The following is a 27,753-nucleotide window of genomic DNA, read 5'->3' on the forward strand; positions in this document are numbered from 1 at the left end:
TATTCCGTGAGATCAAACCTTGCTCATCAGTCTCCCATGGGGAACCTTGTCGAATGCCTTACTGAAGTCCATATAGATCACATCTACTGCTCTGCCCTCATCAATCCTCTTTGTTACTTCTTCAAAAAACTCAATCAAGTTTGTGAGACATGATTTCCCATGCACAAAGCCATGTTGACTATCCCTAATCAGTCCTTGCTTTTCCAAATACATGTACATCCTGTCCCCCAGGATTCCCTCCAACAACTTGCTCACCACCAACGTCAGGCTCACTGGTCTATAGTTCCCTGGCTTGTCCTTACCACCCTTCTTAAACAGTGGCACCATGTTGCCAACCTCCACGTCTCCGGCACCTCACCTGTGACTAGCAAGAGGCCCATCAATCACTTCTCTAGCCTCCCACAGAGTTCTCCAGTACTTCTTCCTCTATAATTTGGACATTTTGCAAGATGTCACCACCTATTTCCCTACATTCTTTACCTTCCATATCCTTTCCACAGTAAATACTGATGTAAAATACTCATTTGGTATCTCCCCAATTTTCTGCGGCTCCACACAATGGCTGCGTTGCTGATCTTTAAGGGGCCTGATTCTCCCCCCTAGTTATCCTTTTGTCCTTAAAGTATTTGTAAAAGCCCTTTGGATTCTCCTTAATTCTATTTGCCATAGCTATCTCATGTCTCCTTTTTTCTATACGGATTTCCCTTTGGGGTGGCATGGTGGCTCAGTGGTTAGTACTGCTGCCTCACAGCAGCAGGGTCTCAAGTTCAATTCCAGCCTTGGGTGACTGTCTGTGTGGAGTTTGCACATTCTCCCCGTGTCTGCGTGGGTTTCCTCCGGGTGCTCTGGTTTCCTCCCACAGTCCAAAGATGTGCAGGTCAGGTGAATTGGCCATGCTAAATTGTCCATAGCGTTAGGTGCATTAGCCAGAGGGAAATGGGTTACTCTTCGGAGGGTTGGTGTGGACTTGTTGGGCTGACGGGCCTGTTTCCACACTGTAGGGAATCTAAAAAAAAGTATACTCCTACTGCCTTCATGCTCTTCCAAAGATTCACTCGATCTATTCTTCTTTTTCTAAACCAAACCCTCAATTTCTTTAGTCACCCAGCATTCCCTATACCTACCAGCCTTCCCTTTCACCTGAACAGGAATATACTTTCTCTGGATTCTCATTATCTCACTTCTGAAGGCTACTCATTTTCCAACCATCCCTTTACCTGCAAACATCTGCCCCCAATTAGCTTTTGAAAGTTCTTGCCTAATACTGTCAAAATTAGCCTTTCTCCAATTTAGAACTTCAACTTTTAGATCTGGTCTATTCTTTTCCATCATTATTTTAAAACTAATAGAATTATGGTCGCTGGCCTCAAAGTGCTCCCCCACTGACATCTCAATCACCTGCCCTGCCTTATTTCCCAAGAGTAGGTCAAGTTTTGCACCTTCTCTAGTAGGTAATCCACATACTGAATCAGAAAATTGTCTTGTACACACATAATAAATTCCTCTCCATCTAAAACCCTTACACTATCTCAGTCCCAGTCTATGTTTGGAAAGTTAAAATCTCCTACCATAACCACCCTATTATTCTTACAGATAGCTGAGATCTCCTTACAAGTTTATTTCTCAATTTCCTCTGAGGGGGTCTATAATACAATTCCAGTAAGGTGATCATCCCCTTTTTGTTTCTCAGTTCCATCCAAATAACTTCCCTGGATGTATTTCGGGAATATTCTCCCTAAGTACAGCTGTAATGCTGTCCCTTATCAAAAACACCATTCTCCTCCTCTCTATTCTCCCTTTCTATCCTTCCTGTAGTATTTGTATCCTGGAACATTAAGCTGCCAGTCCTGCCCATCCCTGAGCCATGTTTCTGTAATTGCAATGATATCCCAGTCCCAGTCCCATGTTCCTAATCATGCCCAGAGTTCACCTGCCTTTCCTGTTATGCCCCTTGCATTGAAATAAATGCAGTTTAATTTATTAGTCCTACCTTGTCCCTGTCTGTCCTGACTGTTTGTTTCTCTTCTGTTCTCAACTGTACTAGTCTTAGATTGATCTCTTTTCTCACTATCTACCTGGGTCCCACCCAGCACCCCCCTCAATAACTCCCTCCTCCTCCCCACCTTCCTAGTTTATCTATTGAAATTTTGAAGAATTGGGAGTGGTAATAAAACTAAGGCTGACCCCATTGTTTCTGCTGACTGTTGAAAGTGTTCACTAATTTTCCATGTAGTCATATATTTCCTCATTTTCCTCATTAGTCTCTGAGAAAAAAAAGACTAAATTAGTGCCCATGCTCTCTGGTTACTGGATTGGGATCAATCACATTCAGTTCATTGAATTGGTACTGATGAATGTTAGAGATATTCATTCCATCAGCATGGTACTAGAGGTGAAAGAACTACAACACAACCCTATTTTAGTGACCATTCCAGCCCCAGGTGTCAGGGTGCATATGATGGGTGCAGGTTCACATCATTACTTTTTACTTAATCTGTTCTGGAAGGAAATTTATGCTGCCTGTTTTCACTCCCAGACATACAAGCCAGAGATACATCTTTTAGACTACTCCAAAGTGTCTGGGATAGCTGGGGACAGGCAGAGCTGAGTCTAACCCTGCAGCAGATGTAGGCCCACTAACCCCATGGCAGTCAGAAAGTAAGGGAACACATTTCTTCCTCTCTTTTCTCTGTGTTTTGTACCAAGAACTATGCATGATTTGTGGGACTCTCAGGAACAGCTTGAACAAAGAAGCTGACAATAAGCTATGTTGTTTCCTGGTTTTCACTAATACAATCTCCAGGCGTTAGGGTCGCTGGCAGTTTCCAGTGGCCAGGAATATAACTGCAAGCTTGTAGCTGTAATGTCTTTACTTGTCCTGCTTTCCAGCATGCAGCACAACAGGAACTATGTTCCTAGTCAAGCAGAAGAAACCTCATTGTTCGCAGACGAGCAAAATTGGCTTTATTTCATGTAAAATCATATAATGTGTGTTGTGCTACATCAGCAAATTAATACCTCCTTACTGAAGGGGCAGTTTGTATAAAATACAATAATTATTGGAAGCATAACATTGATCAAGTTGGAGCTCTGTTATGTGTTTTATTGCTATTGATAAATAAAATGGCTTTGATTCAAATCTGTTCTGAACTTACCTGGAAGACCCATTTCACCCATTGATCCTTTTGGTCCGGGTAATCCCGGAGATCCTGGTTGTCCTGGGTACCCTGGGTCTCCTTTCATCCCTGCAAAAGTAATGTATTAAAATGTATCATCATAAACATTGCATATGTTCTAAAACAGAATCCTAACAGTGAAAACTGTCCCCATTTGATTAAGAATGCAAAGAAATTAGTAAGTTTTGAGACGATTTGTAGCTCAGGTTGAGGTTCTGGATGTAGGTTTGCTCATTGAGCTGGAAGGTTCATTTTCAGAAGTTTCGTCACCATACTAGGTAACATCTTCAGTGAGTCTCCAGACGAAGCTTCATTCAGAGGCTCACTGAAGATGTTACCTAGTATGGTGACGAAACATCCGAAAATGAACCTTCCAGCTCAGTGAGCAAACCTACATCCAGAACACCAAGGAATCTGACCTGTGATAGCTCTAAATACCTGATTTAGCATTGCACATTATAATGTCAATGTTGCAGGATTTGGTGCGGTGTGGAGTTCCCCTTTACTGATGTTAATTTGAAGTTGGGGCGTGATAATGGGTATCTCCTAGCCCCAAACATGTTGAAAAGACTTTGTACACAGCAAATCAGGAAGTAACAAGCACAAGATTATCATTCAATATCAGTGGACTTTACAGGGAAAAAATAAATATAGGGTCATACACATTAAAAGCTGAGGGAAGTCTGGAAATTTCTCCTCAGTAACGTATTCTCCACCTCAGGTTATATGGTGTTGCGTTCATGAGCTGAAGAAGATGAGACAATGCAAGTTCTTAACTATTCAGAAGTTTATTAAAGAACTAAACACACAACTCTCGGAGGCAATAAATCACAGGATTAATAGTTCTTGGGAAAGGCAGAACATACAATCTATTTCCAGTGGAGAATCCAGTTTTTATATTCAATTATTGTTACAGTAAAATATTTAAATAGAAGATCTATCACTCAGTAAGATAATATTTACTTTAACTCCCCAAGTAAAGACCACAGAGATAATAAGATGACTTTGTCACAATTAAGGAGAGAATTACCATTGCCTTGGAGCAGGGCCAGAAATCACAGACTCTGGTACTGTTCCTGGTATGAACTACTGACTCTGGATGAGTGGTGCTGGAAGAGCACAGCAGTTCAGGCAGCATCCACGGAGCTTCGAAATCGACGTTTCAGGCAAAAGCCCTTCATCAGGAATAAAGGCAGTGAGCCTGAAGCGTGGAGAGATAAGCTAGAGGAGGGTGGGGGTGGGGAGAAAGTAGCATAAAGTACAATGGGTGAGTGGGGGAGGGGATGAAGGTGATAGGTCAGGGAGGAGAGGGTGGAGTGGATAGGTGGAAAAGGAGATAGGCAGGTAGGACAAGTCCGGACAAGTCATGGGGACAGTGCTGAGCTGGAAGTTTGGAACTAGGGTGAGGAGGGGGAAGAGGAAATGAGGAAACTGTTGAAGTCCACATTGATGCCCTGGGGTTGAAGTGTTCCGAGGCGGAAGATGAGGCGTTCTTCCTCCAGGCATCTGGTGGCGAGGGAGCGGCGGTGAAGGAGGCCCAGGACCTCCATGTCCTCGGCAGAGTGGGAGGGGGAGTTGAAATGTTGGGCCATGGGGCGGTGTGGTTGATTGGTGTGGGTGTCTCGGAGATGTTCCCTAAAGCGCTCTGCTAGGAGGCGCCCAGTCTCCCCAATGTAGAGGAGACCGCATCTGGAGCAACGGATACAATAAATGATATTAGTGGATGTGCAAGTAAAACTTTGATGGATGTGGAAGGCTCCTTTAGGGCCTTGGATATAGGTGAGGCAGGAGGTGTGGGGGCAGGTTTTACAGTTCTTGCGGTGGCAGGGGAAAGTGCCAGGACGGGAGGGTGAGTTGTAGGGGGGGCGTGGACCTGACCAGGTAGTCACGGAGGGAACGGTCTTTGCGGAAGGTGGAAAGGGGTGCGGAGGGAAATATATTCCTGGTGGTGGGGTCTGTTTGGAGGTGGTGGAAATGTCGGCGGATGATTTGGTTTATGCGAAGGTTGGTAGGGTGGAAGGTGAGCACCAGGGGCGTTCTGTCCTTGTTACAGTTGGAGGGTTGGGGTCTGAGGGCGGAGGTGCGGGATGTGGACGAGATGCGTTGGAGGGCATCTTTAACCACGTGGAAAGGGAAATTGCGGTCTCTAAAGAAGGAGGCCATCTGGTGTGTTCTGTGGTGGAACTGGTCCTCCTGGGAGCAGATACGGCAGAGGCGGAGGAATTGGGAATACGGGATGGCATTTTTGCAAGAGGTAGGGTGGGAAGAGGTGTAATCCAGGTAGCTGTGGGAGTCGGTGGGTTTGTAAAAAATGTCAGTGTCAAGTCGGTTGTCATTAATGGAGATGGAGAGGTCCAGGAAGGGGAGGGAGGTGTCAGAGATGGTCCAGGTAAATTTAAGGTCAGGGTGGAATGTGTTGGTGAAGTTGATGAATTGCTCAACCTCCTCGCAGGAGCACGAGGTGGCACCAACGCAGTCATCAATGTAGCGGAGAAAGAGGTGGGGAGTGGTGCCGGTGTAATTATGGAAGATCAACTGCTCTACTTTGCCAACAAAGAGACAGGCATAGTTGGGGCCCATACATGTGCCCATGGCTACCCCTTTGGTCTGAAGGAAGTGGGAGCATTCAAAGGAGAAATTGTTAAGGGCGAGGACCAGTTCGGCCAAACGAATGAGAGTGTCGGTGGAAGGGTACTGTTGGGGACGTCTGGAAAGGAAAAAATGGAGGGCTTGGAGGCCCTGGTCATGGCGGATGGAGGTGTAGAGAGATTGGATATCCATTGTGAAGATGAGGCATTGGGGGCCGGGGAAATGGAAGTCATGGAGGAGATGGAGGGCGTGGGTGGTGTCTCGAACGTATGTGGGGAGTTCCTGGACTAGGGGGGATAGGACAGTGTTGAGGTAGGTAGAGATGAGTTCAGTGGGGCAGGAGCATGCTGAGACAATGGGTCGGCCACCAGGCTTGTGGATTTTGGGAAGGAGGTAGAACCGGGCAGTGCGGAGTTCCCGGACTATGAGGTTGGAAGCTGTGGGTGGGAGATCTTCTGAGGTGATGAGGTTCTGTATGGTCTGGGAGATGATGGTTTGGTGATGGGGGGTGGGGTCATGGTCGAGAGAGCAGTAGGAAGATGTGTCCTCGAGTTGGCGTTTGGCTTCAGCGGTGTAGAGGTCAGTGCGCCAGATTACCACAATGTCCCCTTTATCCGCTGGCTTGATGGTGAGGTTGGGATTGGAGCAGAGGGAGTGCAGGGCAGCGCGTTGTGAGGGTGAGAGGTTGGAGTGGGGGAGGGGGGTAGACAGGCTGAGGCGGTTAATATCCCGGCGGCAGTTGGAAATGAAGCGGTCGAGGGCAGGTAATAGGCCAGCGCGGGGTGTCCAGGTGGATGCAGTGTGTTGGAGGTGGGCAAAGGGGTCCTCGGAAGGTGGGTGGGAATCCTGATTGTGAAAGTAAGCTCGGAGGCGGAGGCGACGGAAGAATTGTTCGACGTCACGGCGTGTATTAAATTCATTGATGTGTGGGTGGAGGGGGATGAAGGTGAGTCCTTTGCTGAGGACTGATCGTTCGTCCTCAGTGAGGGGGAGGTCTGGTGGGATGGTGAAAACTCGGCAGGGCTGGGAGCTGGGATCTAGTGTGGGTGTAGAGCTGGGAGTGGGGGCGTAACCTGTAACTGGAGTGGGTGTGATGGGGGGAATGGGGGTGGAGTCATGAGCAGGCGTAGTGTTCCCCTCGGGGTTCTGGGGGGGTGGGGATAGTGACAGTGGGGTCTGTGGGAGGCATGTCAGCAGAATGCAGGTGAGTGGTGCTGGTCGGGGCGGAAGTGGTGGTGACCACGGCAGTAGGGGTGGCAGAAGTCACTGAGCGTGTGACATCAGCGACATGGGGGCGGAAGTGATGTCACGTGTGATGCATGAGGAATTGTGAAGGGTGGAAGTGGTTGTGGGAGTGGCCATGATGGGGGCGGAAGTGACGTAATCAATCAGCGTGGGGGTGGCAGCTGCATCAGCCGCATGGCTAATGGCGTCTGAGTAGATTGTGAGGCCAGGGGAATCTTCTGGAATGTTTGAGGAGCGCTGGTTATGGAGGTGGGTAGATAAAAGTTTGTTGTACTTACAGTTTTTGATATTTGAGATGGACTCTGCCCAGGCCAAGTGGCTCCACCCCTGAACCAAGTATGGCAGGCCCCATAAAGACTGAATTCTGGTTACTGGATCTTGATGTGTACCTTGACCCAGCCCTCACCATTGCCGAGTAGTCTTGTCTTTACTGTGCTAAATACTGGACTGAATCTAAAAATCCAGGGTGTACTTTCAATATTTGTTGTTTCTTGTTTACGTATAACTAATTTCTTATATATGCAGTTGCTGTCTTAATTATAATTGCATTTGGTCCCTTTATATGCCAAATATAGTTGTATTACTGTTATTGATTTTCTTTATTATTCATCCAGCTCTGCTTTGAGATTATAAAGTAGTTTGTGCTGGGTTAGCTCTTAACAAAATCAGCTATTTGTAGTTTAAATCTATTGGCATAAAACCACTTTAACAACTATTACACTGTTGTAGCTCTTTGTGACAATTTGCAGGAAAAAAAATGGATCCTTCTTATTACTCTTGTGACTATAAAAAGAGGAAAATCTCTTAACATAAGGAAGATTAATTGATCCTTATTATGTTTTCAAAGATTTCATTCTTGGAAAATGACTCTTTAAGCCTATAACTATTTAACATGGAAAGATCCCTTCACCCCGTTCATGAGGGGTTCCACAGTGATGCCTCTGGAATTCTAATTTTAATTACGCACGCGTGAACACCTGATGTTGCAGTCAGTTTTCGAGGTTAATGTCAGTGAATGCTGACAGTTGGGCCAATTATTATAACTATAAAATCCAGGCCAGAGGAAATATGAACATTCAATCTGAAAAAGTATGTTACTTGTGAATCTACAATGGAAAATTCAACAGACAAAACAAGCATCTTCACTAACTTCACCTCAGGGGACATGGATACCCCCAGTGTTGTCTCTTGTCCATTCCTTCCAATCATAATCCTAGTGTACTCTGGAGCAGAAGTGCTTTTTTTTTGCCCTTACCTGGACCTCCTGGCAATCCTGATAAACCATCTTGACCTGGCGCTCCTGGGTCACCAGGTAGTCCTGTGAAACCTTTTGCGCCTGGAAGACCTGGTGAACCTTTGAGATAGAAGCAAAAATTGAAGATTCATTCATGAATCCTTAGAAGTGGTTAACCGATCAATTAAATAACTGTTTATCAGACAGTCTTATTCTCATAGAGATAGGCTTTGCATGTATGTTAAAATTCTAATCAATTCCGACAGCTTATTATAATATTCCAACCAACTTCATTATAGATCCTACCAACCAACATGGATCACTTTCAAGAACTAGTGTAACACAGTTTGATGGAGGAAGATATTGCCCATTCTTCATTGACTTAACTTCAACAATGTACTTCTAAGTGCAACAGGACAATGCTATATACCAGATGAAAATGTAGGAAACTATAAGATTATATTTTGATTATATTCCCTAGTGTGGAAACAGGCCCTTCAGCCCAACAAGTTCACACTGACCCTCTGAAGAGTAACCTACCCAGACCCAGATCCCTCTGACTAATACGCTGAACACTATGGGCAATTTAGCATGGCCAAATCACCTGACTGCACACCTTTTGATCGGGGGAGGAAATTGGAGCACCTGGAGGAAACCTGCGCAGACACAGGGAGAATGTGCAAACTCCACACAGACAGACAGTCACCTGAGGCTGGAATCAAACCTGGGTCCCTGGTGCTGTGAGACAGCAATGCTAACCACTGTGCCACCCTCAAACTGATATATACATGCTTGAGCCATGGGGACTTCATTTACATTGTGGCATTTTCTTTCCTGCTGTCATATGCCTTTAGTTCAACCTCAGAGGCTACGTGCTTATTTATTATCCCGCTTTGCTGGAGGTTATTGATAGTTTCACATACCAGGAGGTAAGGCTGAACAGCTTTCACTTTTTCTGTCTCAAGACATATCCTTTGAAGCTCTTAGCAGCACAAGAATACAAATTCTGAGGTTCAGGGTATGCAAATATCAACAGCATACACTCATTGCTAAGCCAATGACATTTGCACTAGATCAGCTATATTTATTGGATGATTATGATTGTAAAGGCTAAACAGGTTGGGACTCTATTCATTAGAGTTTAGAAGAATGAGAAGTGATCTTATTGAAACATATAGGATTGTTAAGGGGCTTGGCAGGGTAAGTGCTGAGAGAATGTTCCCCTCATAGGAGAACCTAGGAGCAGAGGACATAGTCTCAGAATAAACGGACACCAACTTAAGACAGAGATATGTAAGAATTTCTTCTCTTAGAGGGTTGAATGCCTATGGAATGCCTTGTCATAGAAAGCTGTAGGGATAGAGTCCTTGTGAATATTTAAGTCCTGGGTTAGATAGATTCTTCATCATTCAGGGAATCAAGGGTTACAGGAAAAAGGTAAGGTATGTTGGATCAGTCATAATCCTATTGAATGGTGGAGCAGGCTTGAGGGCCTACTTCTGTTCCTATTTCTTATGGTCTCAAAACCAATGTCCTTCCATATAGTGAATTGGCTGCTGTATCACAACCTACCGTGTATCCACAACTCCACAACAAGGACATCTGAAAGTGAGATATGAGGATGAATTTTGACACTGACAGTTGGAAGACAGTCTCTGATAGTCATGATTGCTCATGTCTGACTGTTTAGAGGGGCATTGGAAGAGGTGAGGAGAAATGGAAGCTCATTTGGCTGAGAAGAGACCCTAGAGGAAACGGGAATTACGTTTTGTGGACCTTCTCTGCTCACTTTCTTTGTCTGCAGCAATGGAACTATGTAAGACACTGGTTAGGCCACAGCTGGAGTCTGGTCACCACATTCCAGGTAGGGCATTAATGCTTTGGTGAGAGTACAGAGGAGATTTACAAAAATGTTGCCATGGCTCAATAATTGCAACTTTGAGGAAAGATTGGACAGGCTAGAGACATTTTCGTTAGCACAGTGGAGGCTGAGGGGTGACTTAATTGAGGTGTACAACATAATGTGGGGCCTGGACCAAATAGCCAGCAAAGACCTGTTTCTACTAAAAGAGAAGTCAGTTATCAGAGGGCACACAGTTAAGGTGACGGTGGAAGGATTAGGTGGGTTGTGAGAAAAATCCCCGCCTCAGGTGACTGACTGTATGGAGTTTGCACATTCCCCCCATGTCTGCGTGGGTTTCCTCCCACAGTCCAAAAATGTGCAGGTTAGGTGAATTGGCCATGCTAAAATTGCCCATAGTGTTAGGTGAAGGGGTAAATATAGGGGAATGGGTCTGATTGGGTTGCGCTTCGGTGGGTCGGTGTGGACTTGTGGGCTGAAGGGTCTGTTTCCACACTGTAAGTAATCTAAACAGGCAGGTGTCAAACGTTACCTCACACACAGGGGCAACTAATAATAAGTGCTTTGATATTCCAGTTTGGTAACAAATGTCCCTTCAACTTTATTGTTTGAGAATAGATTTCGAAGACAGAACGCACTAAATGCCAGTACCACCAACCTCCCACAGATGGGCAAAATGAAAATGATGAAGGTCTGGAGGCTCATAAAACTGCAAGGTTGCCAAGGAGCACAGAAGTAGTAAAGGCACAAAACAAATCACATTCCAAATGGCCATGGTATGCCATGCTATGGAATTCAAGAGCATAACCTAAATACTACGTCCCTACTGAAATGTGCTGCATGATTGAATGAAGGGAAAGAAACAAACTAGTAGAATCTATATAAACAAGAACAACAATCTACACCTGCTGTGTCTCGTTTCATGTATTGTCCTTGCTGACTGAAGATTGCTATTCATGGCTTAAGCTCACATACCACTAAATGGCAAAGTGAGGAGACTCTATCAGCTGTACTGATAGAGTCATAGAGTCATAGAGATGTACAGCATGGAAACAGACCTTTCGGTCCAACCTGTCCATGCCGACCAGACATCCCAACCCAATCTAGTCTCACCTGCCAGCACCCGGCTCATATCCCTCCAAACCCTTCCTATCCATATACCCATGCAAATGCCTCTTAAATGTTGCAATTGTACCAGCCTCCACCACTTCCTCTGGCAGCTCATTCCATACACGTAACACCCTCTGTGTGATAAGGGTAATATGTTTAAGTAATGCACATGGACTTCAACAAGGTTTTGATAAGAGTCATAATATTTAAGCAGTATCGAGATATTCACTTACATTGCCATAGTAACTGGAACAGGGGATCAATGTGATCGGATCTTTGTGGACAAGTGTGGACACAGTGATAGGCTGAAAAGCCATGATGTTCTGTAGTGTCTATGAGACTGATGAGGAGACAGGTCCCAAGAACTACCTCAGCAGGTAAAAGCACTGAACCCACAATGTTGGCATTATTCTACACAACACATTAGCAAACCAAACTACCTGATTTCCCATGTTTATATAGCACCTTTTAATAAAATAAAATGGCCAAAGATGTTTTGCAGGAATGCTATAAAGAACTAAAGCAAAATGCTGTGGGTGCTGGTAATCTGAAACAAACATAGAAAATGCTGGGGAGATGTGGCAATGTCTGTGGAGAGAGAAACAGAATTAGCACTTCGAGTCTGGTATGACTTCTTCAGAACTCAAAGGAATTGGAAAATGTGTTAAAGTGTCACATGTGATGACATTCGAGCAAGTGATCAGAAGTCTGGTTATAAGGGAGGCCACAAGTTGTGACTGAAGGAGTAAAGAGAGACAGTGAGGCAGTCAGGTTTTTGAAGGGAACTCCATTGACTGTGCTCCCATCAGTCGAAGACCTGAGACATGGTCACAAGGATGCAATGATTAATACTGGAAATGCTCAAGAGCCAGAACTAGATAAATGTCGATATCTTAAAGAGCTGAGGGTCTAGAGAAGATTACAGTGTTGGTGATAAGGTGGGGAATAAGGTGAAGAGGTGTGCTGGTGGTCAGGCAAGGCAGGACATATGGAGACTAGGGGAATTTCCAAAGACATCAGTTTTAAAATTGAGGATCTAATATCAAGCTGTGAGCACAAGGATGATGAGTGAATGGGATTTAGTGTAAGGATGTGTGTTCTAGGATGACTTCAGGTTTATAGAGGTTACAGGAGGGGAGGCCTGAATAGGATATGCTGGAATAGTCAAGTCCAGAGATAAAAAAGGGAATGATGAGGATTTCAGCAGCACATCAGCTGAGTAAAGGGCAGGGTAGGACAATGTTACAAAGTGGAATGAGGCAGTCATAGTGATGCTGCGAATATATCATCGGTAGTTCATCTTAGGATCAGTTATGAAACTAAGGTTTCAAAATCTCGAACAGCACTGCTTTGTATTTCTTGGTGCCATATACACACCATGTATGTAGTACTGTTACTTACTCAATGGTTGTGTAACCTGAAACCTGACTTTTAGTTTCAAATTCTGGAAGACAATATAAAGGGAAGAGGAAGGATATGAACATACTCAACAATATTAAGAAATAAATATACAGAAATCACCCAAACTCCCTGGGGAGAAGTCAATCACTCCTGTTCCTGTTTGCAAATGATTCATAACTATTAAGGATGATTAGTCTTTTCACCTCCGACTTCTCTGTCGAAATCTAACTAGGCAGGTGCAAGTTATTTTCCATGAATTTCTTGTTGCTTATGCTTTGAGGTAGTAAGGAGACAAAAAGGAGTCATCTACCAGTAGTCTCCGACTCAGACACAACAGTATTTCATTTTGAGAATTTAACTGAGAGTGTTGACAATGCTGTGATTCTAAACTAAAAGCAGAAAGAAAAATAACCAATCGGAAGTGATCACATTAAACACCTTTGAATATTAGATATTTCAAATGAGCTTTTGAATTCCACTGATAAATTACCGCCTCTGGGGAAATCGATGAAAACTAACGTCTGATTCTGATTTGCTGAAGTTCGGTTCCTCCTGGTGTTAGATGTCAATATATGCACATGCTGCGTTAGTGATTTCATCACTATGTTCTTTGAGGGTATATATACATAATGATTTAGTCTACAATGATATAACTTATGCAAAGTTTGCATATTCCATGACTTGACTATTGGATCTGAATTCTGGAATGGATGTAATTTGAGGAAAATTTCTCCTTTAGAAGTTAATAAGAGAGAATTTCAATGTTGTTCATACCTGTGACACCAAAGGATTAATGCTGGTGATTCTAGAGGCACTAACACAAGTTTAATAAGTTAATACACTAAACATTGCAGGTACTAGCCTCAAATCCAGTGATCAACATACGGAAGATTCAAACAAGGTGACAACATCTCTAATTTAGAAATGAAGAAGAAAGGAATGAAACATGTATCAATGTCCATCCATTCAGAGCTTTCATATTGGCAAAGATAACAGACCCCAAAGCAAAATTTACAAAATGATGCATATATGAATAACTTTGATTCTGATTACAGCTAATGTAACAAAATAGGTGGACTACATATAATGGTAGCAATATACTACTCTTTGCAATTGTAGAAAATACAATTTTAATATTTATTCTTTCATATTTGTTTAGCTTTAGAAATATAATGGCACTATGCGCTGTTACAAAAATACCCACAGTGTAGATTCACAAACACTATAGATTTTACTGATAGAATATCTTGACAATGATTGAAATCATGGAAACTTATATGACATCGTCAACACTTGTATCTCATTTCGAATAATGTTCAGGTTAAAATGGGGTTTTATTTTACCATTCTTGACAGTCAGACATATCAAAAATCCCCTGCTTTTAAATTGCTAATTAAAACTAACAATAGAGGTCCTTATCTACACCTTTGTGCTTCGATATCAATTTTCTGCCAAGTCACCAGCATTGAAGACTACATACTGAATTTCATCAACAATCAATGACACAACAGCCTTCTCAATCTGTTTTGCAAGTGCACAAATCAGGGTGTATTATAAGTATGTATATTTGTGTACTGGAGCTTGTGGTACAAGGTCACATGGACAGAAGTTCGGACACTGATTGCATAATGGATTTTAGGCATTTGACATATACCCACACAGATGCTGAAGAAACACATTGGCAGGACAACTCCAAAGCACATTACTGGAAGACAGACAAGGTGTCTGAAGTTGGATCTGGTATTCACAAGCATTGTGAATATGATGATACCATTGTCAGGGTAACATTTATCAACATTCAAGGGGCTGGATTTGTATTCCAAAGAAAGAGAGATATTTTTAATCCTTCTCTCCTGCACTGGTTCTCAAGCTACACGTGCTGGTTAAGTTCACACAGCCACTCCACAAAGATAATCCACATACCTGGGATACCCGGCTCTCCTTTCTGTCCTGCAAAGATCTGACCTGGCTCAATTGTTCCTGGGGCACCTGGAAGGCCAATGTCACCTTTGTCCCCTTTATAGCCAGATCCGCCTGGGTTTCCGGGCCTACCTGGGATGCCGTCATTACCTGGAACAGATAGAACAGATTTTTTTTTATTAGAAAGCCTGGGAAATAAAGTTACTAATTGCTAAAATTCACCTGGACAGTTAATTTAAAACTCAAGTTTCTTGCAAAGATGAGCCATATGAGACAAGTAGTAAATTATTAGGGAATAATTTAAATTAAAGCAGTTTGTTGGTGTTATTTATGTTTATCCTCAACTCCATCCAATGTGACCCAGATACTGAATTCTACTTTGACATTTTGAAGTGGAATTTCCTCCCCGTGAGTGTCATGTGTTGAATTTCTTGGGAGTTTGAGACCCATAAGTAAAAGCTTTCAGGTGCTGCTGAAGTTGGGTCTGGAGATGGATGAAGCTTGAAAAAGCCAGAGAGGGCTGCTGTGCCAGGAACCCATGCCTAAGGCAGTTGGTGAGGCAAGTTCAGATTGGGCAGTGAATTGGGCATGCAAGCCTTATCAGGAGTATGTGATGGAAGCTAACTGGGTTTTTCAGCCATGCTCTAGTTTCCTACTGCTGTCAGGACGTGGTTGTGGTGGTTGTGAATTCAACATTAGACAGAATGACAGTGCTCCAGATATACCTTACAGGCTCTCCTTTCCTTCCACAGTCTGGGTGAAGCCAAAGGCTGTCCCCTTGAAGCATTTCTGCACCACATCACAGTCATACCACATGCCTTACCCCCAAATGGTGGTTTGGCTGCTTTTTACAATGTTAAACTGAAGCTTAAAACTGTTCAGTATTGCAGCCAGCTGTTCCTCTGTATTCAATTGCCCTTCCAGTCTCCAGGGACTGCTCAATTCTGTTATTTGAACAGGGTACCCATTTCTCTGCCAATTAAGTGATCACCAAGGTCAATATCTTAATGGGATTTTATTTGTCACCTTGGAAATGTTACAACTGGCCCCAAATCACTGATTCTTGTGACCAGGCACAATGTGCACACCAATACAGGATTGGTTTAAAATGCTGTTGGGTTTCATTTAGGTATTGGGACATCAATTTGCAGTTATTAATAAGGCTCCCAGCAGGGAATGAATTGCATTAAAATTATAGATTGGCAGGAGCAAATTGGGAACTGCAAATACTATTTTTTCTCCCGTGCTACTTACCTGAAAGTCATGGAGAGATGAGCTGCTGATTGCAGGTTTTTTTTTCAGAATGGAGACTAATCTTTTTATTTGCCTACTTTGGATTTGACCAGCTTCACTCCCCACTTCTGACACAATAGCAGCTCCACCTCCAAGCTTATGGACACCTCAAAACCCCACTATTTGGCAGTCTTGAGACAAAGTTAAAAACAGAACACAGGATCCATCCATCCCTGAATTCTAACCTTCAACATTAAAATTAGCATCATTCTGGTAATCACCAGAGCCTGAACATCGCCATAATTTGTGCAAATCAAAAACTGGGCATGGAGTGTTTGGTGGGACCAAACCAAAGTCTTATACAGGGTAGGAATGATATTTTGAGTTTGCTATGTAATAGTTATCTAAATATATATCCTCATGCAAGATTTCCTCATCCCTCCAATACTGGACATCATCCATGTGTTTCATGAACCATGACCACTCTAGGTCCATCTCTTGTTCCATGACTATAAATAGTCATTGTGAATCATACACACATAAGTGGTACTGTGCAAATGATAGAAATACAGAAAAAAAATAGAAAAAAATGCAAGTATCATACTCAATTGATTGAATTTGAATGCTTTGTGTCTCTGGGAAGCTACTGCTGGAAGAAGGAAACCAAACTAACAAATTCCAGAACTAGTGTAGCCGTGCTAACCTTTTGCTCCTTGAAAACCTGGAGCACCTGGAGGACCAGGAGAACCTGGAGGGCCTGGTGTTCCCATTACACCCATATCACCCTTAGGACCTAGAAACAGACAAGAAATTAAGCATTAAGTCTAAATAACGAAACTGAGGAATATCACAGTCCTGTAAATTAATCTGTAAAACTGTTTAAGTTTAGAAGTAGAGTAGGGATGGTAAACTGGGCAGCTGGATTTCATCATAATACTTGCCAGGAAGTGCCAGCAACGTTGTTTGGGTGCTCCATCTTAATTTTCTGCTGCATGCCTTTGGTCTCTTTCACATTCCCACTCTCTCTTATAACATGAAAACTGCCTGATTCACTCCTTACTGATTGCACTTCAAAACTGTGGCACATGATGCTGGATAGTTTTGTGAAAGGTTTTAAAAATAACCAAGATTAGGGTAGTGGTGGAAAAGCACCGCAGATCGGGCAGCACCCAAGGAGCAGGAAAATCAACGTTTTGGGCAAAAGCCCTCCATCCTGATGCCTGAAACATCGATCTTCCTGCTCCTCAGATGCTGCCTGACCTGCTGTATTTCTCCAGTTCTACTCTAATCTTGACTCTAATCTTCAACACCTGCAGTACCCACTTTCGCCTAGTTGATTTTAAAAATAACCAGGTCATTCAAGTCCTTCTGATCAAAACATTGATCTAATCCAGTAAATGGCAGAAAGCAGGTACTTCTCGACTATTAATGGAAGATTGTTAATATTGTGCTGGGTTTATGACAGGGCATGTAAACATTGAGAGCCATAGTCTGCTTTTGATTAAGGATAATCAAGCACTGATTTCCGGAAACCCAGAAATTGGAAGTTTTTGAGCAGTTTAGAGGAGTACTGACTGGGGCCCAAGGTACAATATAACTTTCCTCCTGGAAAGAAAAATGTGGAACAGTTTGGATTAAATTACCTTGGTAGAAAGTTAGTTTGTGTAATTACTGTACCAAAAGTGTTTGGTTAGAAATCTGCAGGCAATTGAAAGCTCTCAGTTTTGTCAGTATTCACATAAGATGACTTCACAACTTACAAGAAAGATTTGGATCAAATTTAAAGATTTGAGATAAAGGAATAATCTCTCGAGATTTCAATCACTGTAAAGTGATGGCAGTGTGAAATAAATGAAACCTTGTTTTGGTGTTTATTTTAAGATCTTTTAAACTGTATTCTACATTTAGGTAGTCTGGTTTGTTTTATCATTTTTCCTTCTTTATAATAAACTTCTATTTTATTGTTAAAGGACGTCTGCAGTCTTGTATGTTTATGGCTCAGTGACTCCCATGCTAACTAAAATAACAGAAGAAAATCTATCTATCCAGGTTTCATTCTGCAATCTGACCTGTGCAGTAGTAACATTAACTGGGATCACTTTTATCAGAAAACACCATGTGCATCCTATCAAACCCTTCCCAATCTATCCATCACACAACCAACTAAATGGATCAGCCATTTCTCTTTGAGTAAAACATGTGAAAGGCAAGAACTTATTCCATCACAATGGAAGAAAAATTCAATGACCAACCATCCCATCTAACTAAAATTTGAAACACTGTCCAGCAAGAGAACAAGAAACAAAAAGATGGCTTAGTTAAGTATGCATTCTTCAAATTGGAAACCATATCCAGCTTCAAACGTTGCTTCTCACCTTTAGTTTTGTCTTACCTGGTGGACCTGGTAACCCATCCCTTGCTGGTATTCCAGGTGTTCCTGGAGGGCCAACTGGACCTGGACTGCCTGGGAATCCTGTGTTTCCCTTCTCACCAGAAGGGCCAGGGATATCTAATCCTGGAGGACCAGGATCTCCCTTTTCACCAGCGCGACCTGGCAATCCTAATTGACATCAAAGAGCAGATTAGCACCAATGTACATAACGGTAAACTCATGCCATGACACCATGAATTCAAAACTTCAGTGAACAATTTGGATTCTGCTGAATATTTTCTTTACTAACTGATTCTATCTTGCGGTATCCTGTTACGCACTAAAGTCATTATTACCCCTCAGTATTCCAGCGGCATCTTATCTATTTGCTTGATTCTGGAGACTCTGGGCCCACTGTTGGTGTTCTCTGCAATAAACTCTTTCTATGTACCAAGGAACTGTATTTGCAAGGAACTGAACCAAGACTGGACTTCAAATTGATATCCTGTAATAGATTCTGATACTGATTTGTTAATACAACAGTTAAGGATTTAGTCCTAAACATAAAATAATGAATTTACCAATCCCACTCTTTCCGTTCCAATAGGAAACAGCTTGGAAACAGCAAGACCTGCAACACCGCAGTGCCAATTCTCTGACCCTTGTATACTCCTAACACACATTTCGCTTGGATGCATGGAATCAATGGACTTACCAGCATCTATCCATAATATAAAAATATGAAGGTTTATGTAACTATCATGTTTAGTTTCCAAAGACTTGAATGTGAATACACACATGGATAATTATAGATTGACAATCTCAAATTGCGATATTTACTTTCTCCTCTGATGATTCAATTTGATATTGAAATGATCAAACAAATCAATGGAAATCCACATGTTGTGAGAAAATGCACTAAAAGAAAACCGACACAACTTCACAGTGAATAAAGTGGCAGATGTTCATTCGCCCTGCCTTAATTTACTGATTAAGCAATACATTCTACATAAGTAACACCTTGATATGTAGCAAGATGCTGTTTCATCTGATCTTCCCCTTCCTGTTTTTCCTGTGAGCACTGTGGGAGCTGTTTTCATGCTTATTGTGACACAGGAGAGCAGTGTCCTCTAATGAAATATTTTTCAACAAGTGCCAAGGGCTGGCACTTCCAATTTAATTGTAGCATGAATCAGACAGATTGAGAATAAAGCTTCTGGTGCCCTGCTCCAACAATGCACATAACATCTGTCTTAATGGAGCACCAATGTGTGATGTTCACATTTCTTTACGAGACGTCCTTATGAGTTCTCCGACTGAGGCTTATTTCCCTCAGTACAATGCCTTGAAAGCTGAGGAACTTTGAAAATAGCATTTTGCATCCAGAAAGATAATTTGCTTATTCTGAAGTCAGTGCTCAAAGGATTGCAGAGTAAGGTGCAATTCAGACTGAAACAAGATTAAGACAAAAGCAATCAGTTAACATATCCCCAAAATAAATTCAATGGTAGACCATTAAACCGCAGACACGTTACTGATGCAAGTACCTGGTTGACCTGAATGGATTCAAGATTCACGGCATTGGGGCCACCAGGGAGACGGGAGTCACCAAGCAGTTACAAGTTGCGTATAAGAGGAAAGCCAGTCATTAATTAGAAAAAAGAAACCAAGCAGGTTGAAGTTAAACTTCAACTTCAAGTACATGCTAATAAAACATTTTAGATTTCTGCAACTATTTAAAATAATTCAATAAATCTCAAGTATCAATACTGATGTTTTACATTTTGAGGAAGATCAGATAGCTTCATTAAGTGTTGCACATTCAGACTGGCATTGCTCCTGTGTAGTAGCTCAGTTGGTAGCAGTTGTACCTCTGAGTCGTAAGGTTCTCAGTTTGAGTCCCACCCAAGAATTTGAAAACAAAACTTAAGGCTGATTCTTGAGTGCAGTAAAGAGGAAGTGTTGCCTTATAGAGCTGCTGTTTTTTGGATAAGACATTAATCAATAGCCCAGCCTTCCCTCTCTGGTGCACATAAAACAATATACAGTACTATTTGAAGAAGAACAAGGAAGTTTCCCCAGTTACATAGCCAAGATTTATTCCTCAATCAACATCTAAAAAATGGATTATTTACTCTGGTCCATTTCCCTTTGTGGAAGCTTGTTGTGTGCGGCATTTTCTGCACTCAGTAGGGGTGACTCAATGGCACAGTGTTTAGCACTGTTACCTTACAGTGCCAGGGACCTGGGTTCAATTCCACACTCAGGCAATTATCTGTGTAGAGTTTGCACATTGTCTACGTGGGTTTCAGCTAGGTGCTCTATTTTCCTTCCACAGTTCACTGATATGTAGGTTAGTTGGATTGACCATGGGAACTATAGGGTGGGATGCTCTGCACAATAGGGATTCCATCATTCTGTTATAATGGTGACTACAATTCAAACGTACTCCATTGCCTATAAAATGCTGTGACGTGTCTTGTTACTGTGAAAAGTACAACATATATGAAAGTTTTCATTGCTACACTTAAAACCATAGAAATGCCAGGGCACAGGAAAAAGCTATTCAGTTTATCATGTCTGAGAAAGCTGCTGCTCACTTTAATCCAACCGTCCAGCCCTTAGTTTGTAGCCTTGCAGGTTACAGCTCTTCAGCTTCATATCCAGGACATTTTTAACTGAGTTGAGGGTTTTTACCTCAATCACCAATCCAGGCAGTGAATTCCTGACACTCACCACCCACTGGGTGAGAAGGATTTTCCTCATATCCCATCTAATCCTTCTACCACCACCTTAACTGTGTGCCCTTGATAAGTGACCTCTCTGTTAGAGAAAACAGGTCTTTCCAGTCTACTCTGTCTGGGCCCCTCATTATATTGTACACTCAATTAAGTCACCCCTCAGTTCCTACTGTACTAAGGAAAATGACTCTAGCCTATCTAATTTTTAAGCTGACAAAATTCTTAGAATTCTCTGTAGTCTTTCCAGAGCAATCCTGTAATGTGATGGTGGAAAATTCCATCTGTGGTCTAAGCAGCATTTTACAAAGTTCCAGAATTACACCCCTGAGTTTATATTCGATGAATTTGTTTGCTTTACCATCTTTCCCAACTGACCTGTGAACATGCACTCCAAATTCCCTCATTTCTTCTACCTCTCTCATCCTATTAATTATACATTCTCTCGCTTGGTTTGTCCACCTCAAATGCATTGTCTTGCAGTTTTCCAGTCTGAAATACACTTGCCACTTTGCTGCCTACTCAATGAAACCATTCTGAGTTAACAGCTATCCTCCAGTTCATCAATTTTTGTCTCAACTGCAAATTTCTCTATCATAACCTCCGTATCACTAATATGTGCAATGAAGAGCAAGGCCACCAACACTTGTAAACGTATGTCAATGACATGATCAGTGCTGCTACCTTCTCTCATTCTGAACTGGAAAAGTTTGTCAATTATGCTTCATTCAGTCCATCTCTGACTCCTCCCTTCCTCAACATCTCTGTTTCCATTCCTGCGAATTGCCTGATCACCAATATCCATTACAAACTGATCAACTCCCACAGTTATATGAACGATATATCCTCACAGGGAGAAAGTGAGGACTGCAGATGCTGGAGATCAGAGCTGAAAATGCATTGCTGGAAAAGCGCAGCAGGTCAGGTAGCATCCAAGGAGCAGGAGAATCGACATTTCGGGCATGAGCCCTTCTTCAGGAAGGGCAGATATATCCTCACACCCTGCTTCCACTAAGGACTCCATCCCATTCTCCTAGTCTCTCTGTCTCAGTTGCATCTATTCTGACAATGTTACCTTCAGCAGGGGGCCTCAAAACTGACCACCTTTTTCCGTACTACTGTGGTCAACAGGGACCTTAGCCATGTTTACCCATCTCTCGCACTTCTGCCCTCACCCCTTGATTTCCCTCCAGTTACAATGATAGGGTTCCCTTGGTCCTCACCTATCACTGCACCAGCCACTGCATTCAAAGGATTGTGAACCACCATTTCTGCCAGTTCCATCACCTCCAAAAGGATGCCATGACCAGACACATATTCCTCTCCCCTCCCTCATTGGCATTCCATAGGTAATCTTCTCTCTAGGACATTCTGGTCCACTTCTCTTCCATTCCCAACACTTCCCCACACCCCCAAGGGACTTTCCCATCACCTTAACTGTGTGCCCCTGATAACTGACCTCTCTGTTAGAGAACGTATAATACCTGCCTGTTTATATCTTCCCTCCTCACTATCCAAGACCCCAGGTATACCTTCCAGATGACGCAGTGATTTACCTGTACTTCATTCAATCTAGTCTACTGTATTCACTGTTCAATGTGGTTTCCTCTACATTAGGGAGATGAAACACAGACGAGGTGATTGTTTTGCAGAATACCGACGTTCTGTTTGCAAAAATGACCCCGAGCTTCCAGTTGCTTGCCGCTTCAGCACACCACCGTGTTCCCTGGCCAATATTTCTGTCATAGACCTGCCACAGTGTTCCAGCCTCAGCCCCAGTGCAAGCTCAAAGAACAGCATCTCATTTTCCGCTTGGGGACTCTGTAGCCTCTCGGACTCAACAGCGAGTTCAATAACATTAGAGTCTGATTCCATCCTTTCAGACTTTTTACACATGCCACACCCAGTCCGCTTACGACATGGATTGTTTTCAACAGTCACCCATTATTATGTATTTTGAGGCCTTTTATATTGGTTGCTTTCAGTACAGCGCACACATTGGCTCCTACTCTTAGCTCTGATTATTACTTATTCAGCTTTTCTTCTGCCTTGGCCTGCTATTCATAATCTCTATATTTACCTATCCCTTTCATATCTCTATTTGGGCTCCATCTGCACTTATTTGCTCACTCCTCCTTCCATCCTCCTTCCCAACCTCATCTTTGGCATAAATGCCACTTTTTTCCTAGCTGCTGACAGTTCTGATGAAGAGTCACTGCACTGAAACATTAACTCTGCTTCTTCCTACAGATGCTGCCAGACTTGCTGAGTTTCACTAGCAATTTCTGTTTTTGTTTCAGATCTCCAGCATCAGCACTTCCTCGTTTTATTCTGGTAACGGTCTCACCTTCCCAAGAACTGGTCCCAATGTTGCACAAATCTGATGTGTGTCCTCACCAACTCCACCCCCTCCCATCCCCCACAAGTCCCCTCCACCCCCACCTCAATACCAACACACCAGCTTACCAAGCACACATTCACTCACTTTATTTCTATTTTCAATAGTATATTGTATTTGGAATAGTCTTCAGATCATCACTTTAGATGCCCTTTCCAATCAAGTGATTTTCAATCTCTTTCTATAAAACCTGCTTTCATGACCTCATCGCCATTCTCATATGAGTTGAGTAGCACAATGGCTCAGTGGTTAGCACTGCTGCCCCATAGCACCAGGGACTCAAGTTTTATTTTACTCTCGGGTGACTGTCAGTGTGCAGTTTACACATTCTCCACATATCTGCATAGATTTGCTCCCACAGCCACAAAAATGTGCAGGCTAGGTGGATTAACCATGGGAATTGTGGGGTAATAGGGTAGAGGGGTGAAATGCTCTTTGGAGGTTTGGTGTGGACTTGATGGGCTGATTGGCCTGCTTCCACACTGTGTGGATTCTCCGATCCATATTGGTACCTACATGGGCCCCAACCTCTTTCTGATCGCAATCTCCCAGAAGAATGTCCTGCAGCTGTTCTGTGGCATCTTTGACCCTGGCACCAGGCACACAACACACCATCCTGGAGTCTTGTCTATACCAACAGAAGGACCTCTCTGCACCCCTAACTAGTGTATCACAACTGCTCTTTTCCTCTTTTTATGAACCAAGGCTTGTCAAATCCTCAGGGGAAACCAAATTACTTTATTTGAAATACATTATTAGCCCTGTATCTGTAGCAGCCAAACAATTTACATCAAAACAACAAGTTTGGATAAATACCAGTTAATTTGGTTTTTGTTCCAGTGATTTTCGTAGAGGAGAACAAAATGTTTGCTAGGCTAAATGAGAGAACTTACATAATAATATTATCGCTTGAAGAGGCTGATAGGGTCATGAGGGTTAAGATACAGTCTGCTATAAGCCTCTTCTGTCCATTAGTTGATGGATAAGGATGTCTACTGCAACGAGTCCAACCTTCCCCCAATAGCCCTCTCTGCAGAAAAAGTGATTTACAGTCTCTATTTCCATTATAAAAACTTACTTTGTGTAAAGGTCCCCTTTATGTCCCCTTTCAGTATCAGTACCAACGCATTTTATTGCAAAACTAGATCCTCTTGATCAGTATTTTGGTGAGATGAGTAAAGTAACAAGCAGCTCATGTCAAGTGCCCTATCACTTTTGTGTTTAACAAGCCAAAGGAAACTGTTATGAAAGTAGGATCTGATGACGATTGTCTGCTAAATCCAATCCACCAAACCACAACAGTATTGATACTTGAACATTTTTCGACTATTGAACAAAACACACTATAAATTAAGAGGAGCATGGAGAAGCAAAAGGTTTCTGTTAGCAAGTGCAATATATTAGATGTCCAGCTGAAGCCATGCATCCAAGTGTACACTGTTGTTGGGAAGGCTCTTGTGATAGTGACCCAGATACAAGTCCCAACTGCTCCAGAGGTATGCAATAATATCTGAACAGGTTGATTAGAAAATTATACTGTTGTTGGTAGTTACATGCATTAATCTTGCAGTGCACATCGCTTTTAGAACTTTAATAGGGATCTGCTCTTTAAAGATCTTTGTACAAGGTGCAATGGTTTGTTACTGTTTGTTGACTCAGATTCTGTGGCTGTGCATCAACACATCAATCCAGCACATTCTCTTAAATTCTTGACACATTCTTAAACAGTCTCTGATCGTAACTGTAAACTACAACTGATTGATATGTAGATATCTTTACCATGCAATTTATATGTGATAATTAGGATTTAATTCTGACATAACTGATATAATAATTTCAGCCATGCGCACAGATAAGCAAATGACAGCTACAAGACAATGATTTATGTACCAGGATTAAAAGGGTGGTGATTTTCATGTCTGGCAAACTTTACTCCTGAGTTCAAGTTCACGTAGATGTTTACAAATACATCATACACATCCACCTCATGCAGCAAGATTGCTATATTCTACACACGGCTTTGTGAGAGTGAAAATTCTGTTCTCTCTCCACACACACAATCAAAGTTTGCCAAACATCTCAGGACATGAGTGCTCCATTATCACAATCAACTTATGGCAGTTTAACATCTCAAACACCATTCTTAACAAAACACAATAATGGCAAATTACATCATAAACAAAATAGTAACAAACCTATTTCTCTAACTTGTTCTTTTTACAAAAATCTAGGAAACTGCGTGACAGCTTGGGACGAAAGCAGATTTTGCACACCGCACTGGACAAGACAGACTAATTCCCAAGTTCATGACACCTTCAAAAATCACAGTTGCAGTTTCATATTATTCCTCTTTGACTGTCCTCAGGGGCTGTTTGCAGCATATGATCAGTAAGCTTCGCACATGAGCCATTGGGAGAGAGCACATCCTGAGTGAGTCACAGCCAGAGTGAGTGCATGTATCAGGGAATTTGGAGTGCAGTGGGAATTGAACTGTTAACTGTTACTTTTTCATTTTTTTCCCAGGTATTCTTTAAAGTTAAGTACTCCAGTTAAAAAGGTTAATAAGATAGCTGATCAACTGTCAGTCATCTGAAACAGAAAAAGAGCCTCAATAGGTGTTGATTACTATTAAAGCTTAATTGGCATGAGCCACCTTAGCTCAAGTTAAGAAAGGGATTGTTGGAGGTGTAAGATCAGTAAGCCTCATGCTCAAGCATTTGGGAGAGAGCACATACTGAGTGAGATGCAGCAAGAGTGAGTGTGTGTATCTGGGAATTTTGAGCACAGTGGGAATTCAGTGCAGTCGGGGAGAGATAAGTTTTGCTTTTCTTTTAGCTTATAGTTTGTAAGGTTTCTTTTGTGTTTGATAAAATGTACTTTATTCTGTAATAGCAAGGACCAGGGAAGAATGACCCGAGAGTAGGTGATTTCACTTAGTATCAAGCATCTTCCAAGAGGTTTAATTAAAAAGGGGTAAGTCATTCGAGGAGAGCTCAAAGCTGTGGTGTGCTCTTCCTTGCTCTTGGTGAGATCATTTCCAGTGCCTACAACCAACACAGCTGTAGCTCCTGGTTTTGGAGTTGCAGCAGTGGCTGGTTACACTGTGGAGCATCTGTAATATGGATAGTATTGTGGATAACATGTGGAGACTCCACAGAAAGGAAGGGAATGGATGATCACGATGCAGAGCAAGAGGACTAGGCAGGCAGTGCAGGAGTCTCCTGAAACTACTCCCTGTAAAAACAGATATAATGCTTTGGATATTGTTGAGGGAAATGGTGTCTCGGGGGTAGCACACCAGACAAATTTGTTGCACCACAGTCGGCTCTGCAGCACAGGAGGGGTGTTAAAAGTGTGGGAATGTAATAGTCATGTGGAATTCAATTGTAAGGGGAATAGACAAGCATTTCTGTTTCCACGAATGAGACTCCAGGTCTCCCTGCTGCAAGGGTCAAAGATGTCTCAGAGCGACTACAAGATATTCTGAAGGGGGAGGGTGAACAGCCAATGGTTGTGGTACACATTGGTACAAACGACACAGGTTAAAAAAAAAGGATGAAGTCTTGAAAGCAGAAGAGTTTAGGAAATAAGTTGAAAAGTTAAATAGCTGGGGATAATTTCTCTGGTGCTGAGGAATGACCTTACAGAAGTTTATAAAATCATGAGGAGCATGGATATGGTGAATAGTCAAGGTGTTTTCCCCAGGGTAGGGGAGTCCAAACTTAAGAGGGCATAGGTTTAAGGTGAATGGGGAAAGATTTAAAAGAGATGTGAAGGGCAACTTTTTCACATAGAGGGTGGTACGTTTATGAAATGAGCTGCCAGAGGAAGTGATGGAGGCTGGTACAATTACAACATTTAAAAGCCATCTGGATGGGAATACGAATAGGAAGGATTTAGAGGGATATGGGCCAAGTGCTGGCAAATGGGATGAGATTAATTTAGGACATCTGGTCGCCATGGACAAGTTGGTCCCAAGAGTCTATTTCTGTGCCAGGCATCCCTATGACTCTAAGTTGGATCTCAAAGGTAGTGATTTCAGGATTACTATCTGTGCTATGTTCTAGGCAGAGTAGAAATAACTGGATATATGACATAAACGTATTGCTGGATAGATCATGCAAGGAAGAGTGTTTCAGATTCCTGAGACTGGTTGTGGGGGAAGTGGGACCAGCACAAAATGGAGAGATCACATCTAGGTGTGAGGTACTCAGGGAAGTATTTGCTAGAATGTTTGGGTAAGCTTTATAGGAAAATAGTAAGGGATGGAAACCAATCAAGGAGTCAGAGAAAGAGGAATCAAGGACACAAGCAAAAGACAAAAAGAGGAATAAGAAGAGTGATCTGCAGAGAAATCAAGACCAGGGTGAAACAGAGCCAGTAACAATAAAATAGGAATGGGACAAGTAGTGTTAAAAAGACAAGCCTTAAAGGCTTTGTCCCTTAATGTGTAGAACATTCGCAATGAGTGGATGAA

General features: G+C 42.5%; 1 protein-coding gene across 4 annotated transcripts in view; it reads right to left on the bottom strand.

The window, feature by feature from the left end:
• The window catches only part of col4a5 (collagen, type IV, alpha 5 (Alport syndrome)), a 266,388-nt gene that overhangs the window by 66,095 nt on the left and 172,540 nt on the right, over positions 1-27,753 (bottom strand). For all 4 annotated transcript variants that reach the window (XM_072595460.1, XM_072595459.1, XM_072595461.1 and 1 more), the window contains 5 exons: positions 18,162-18,329; positions 16,473-16,562; positions 14,540-14,686; positions 8,266-8,364; positions 3,156-3,245 (listed from right to left, as the gene is read on the bottom strand). In XM_072595460.1, the coding sequence (XP_072451561.1) occupies positions 3,156-3,245; positions 8,266-8,364; positions 14,540-14,686; positions 16,473-16,562; positions 18,162-18,329 (594 nt within the window). The remainder of the gene's footprint in view (positions 1-3,155; positions 3,246-8,265; positions 8,365-14,539; positions 14,687-16,472; positions 16,563-18,161; positions 18,330-27,753) is intronic.

This window comes from Chiloscyllium punctatum, chromosome 25, assembly GCF_047496795.1.
Source record: "Chiloscyllium punctatum isolate Juve2018m chromosome 25, sChiPun1.3, whole genome shotgun sequence".
NCBI lineage: Eukaryota > Metazoa > Chordata > Chondrichthyes > Orectolobiformes > Hemiscylliidae > Chiloscyllium > Chiloscyllium punctatum.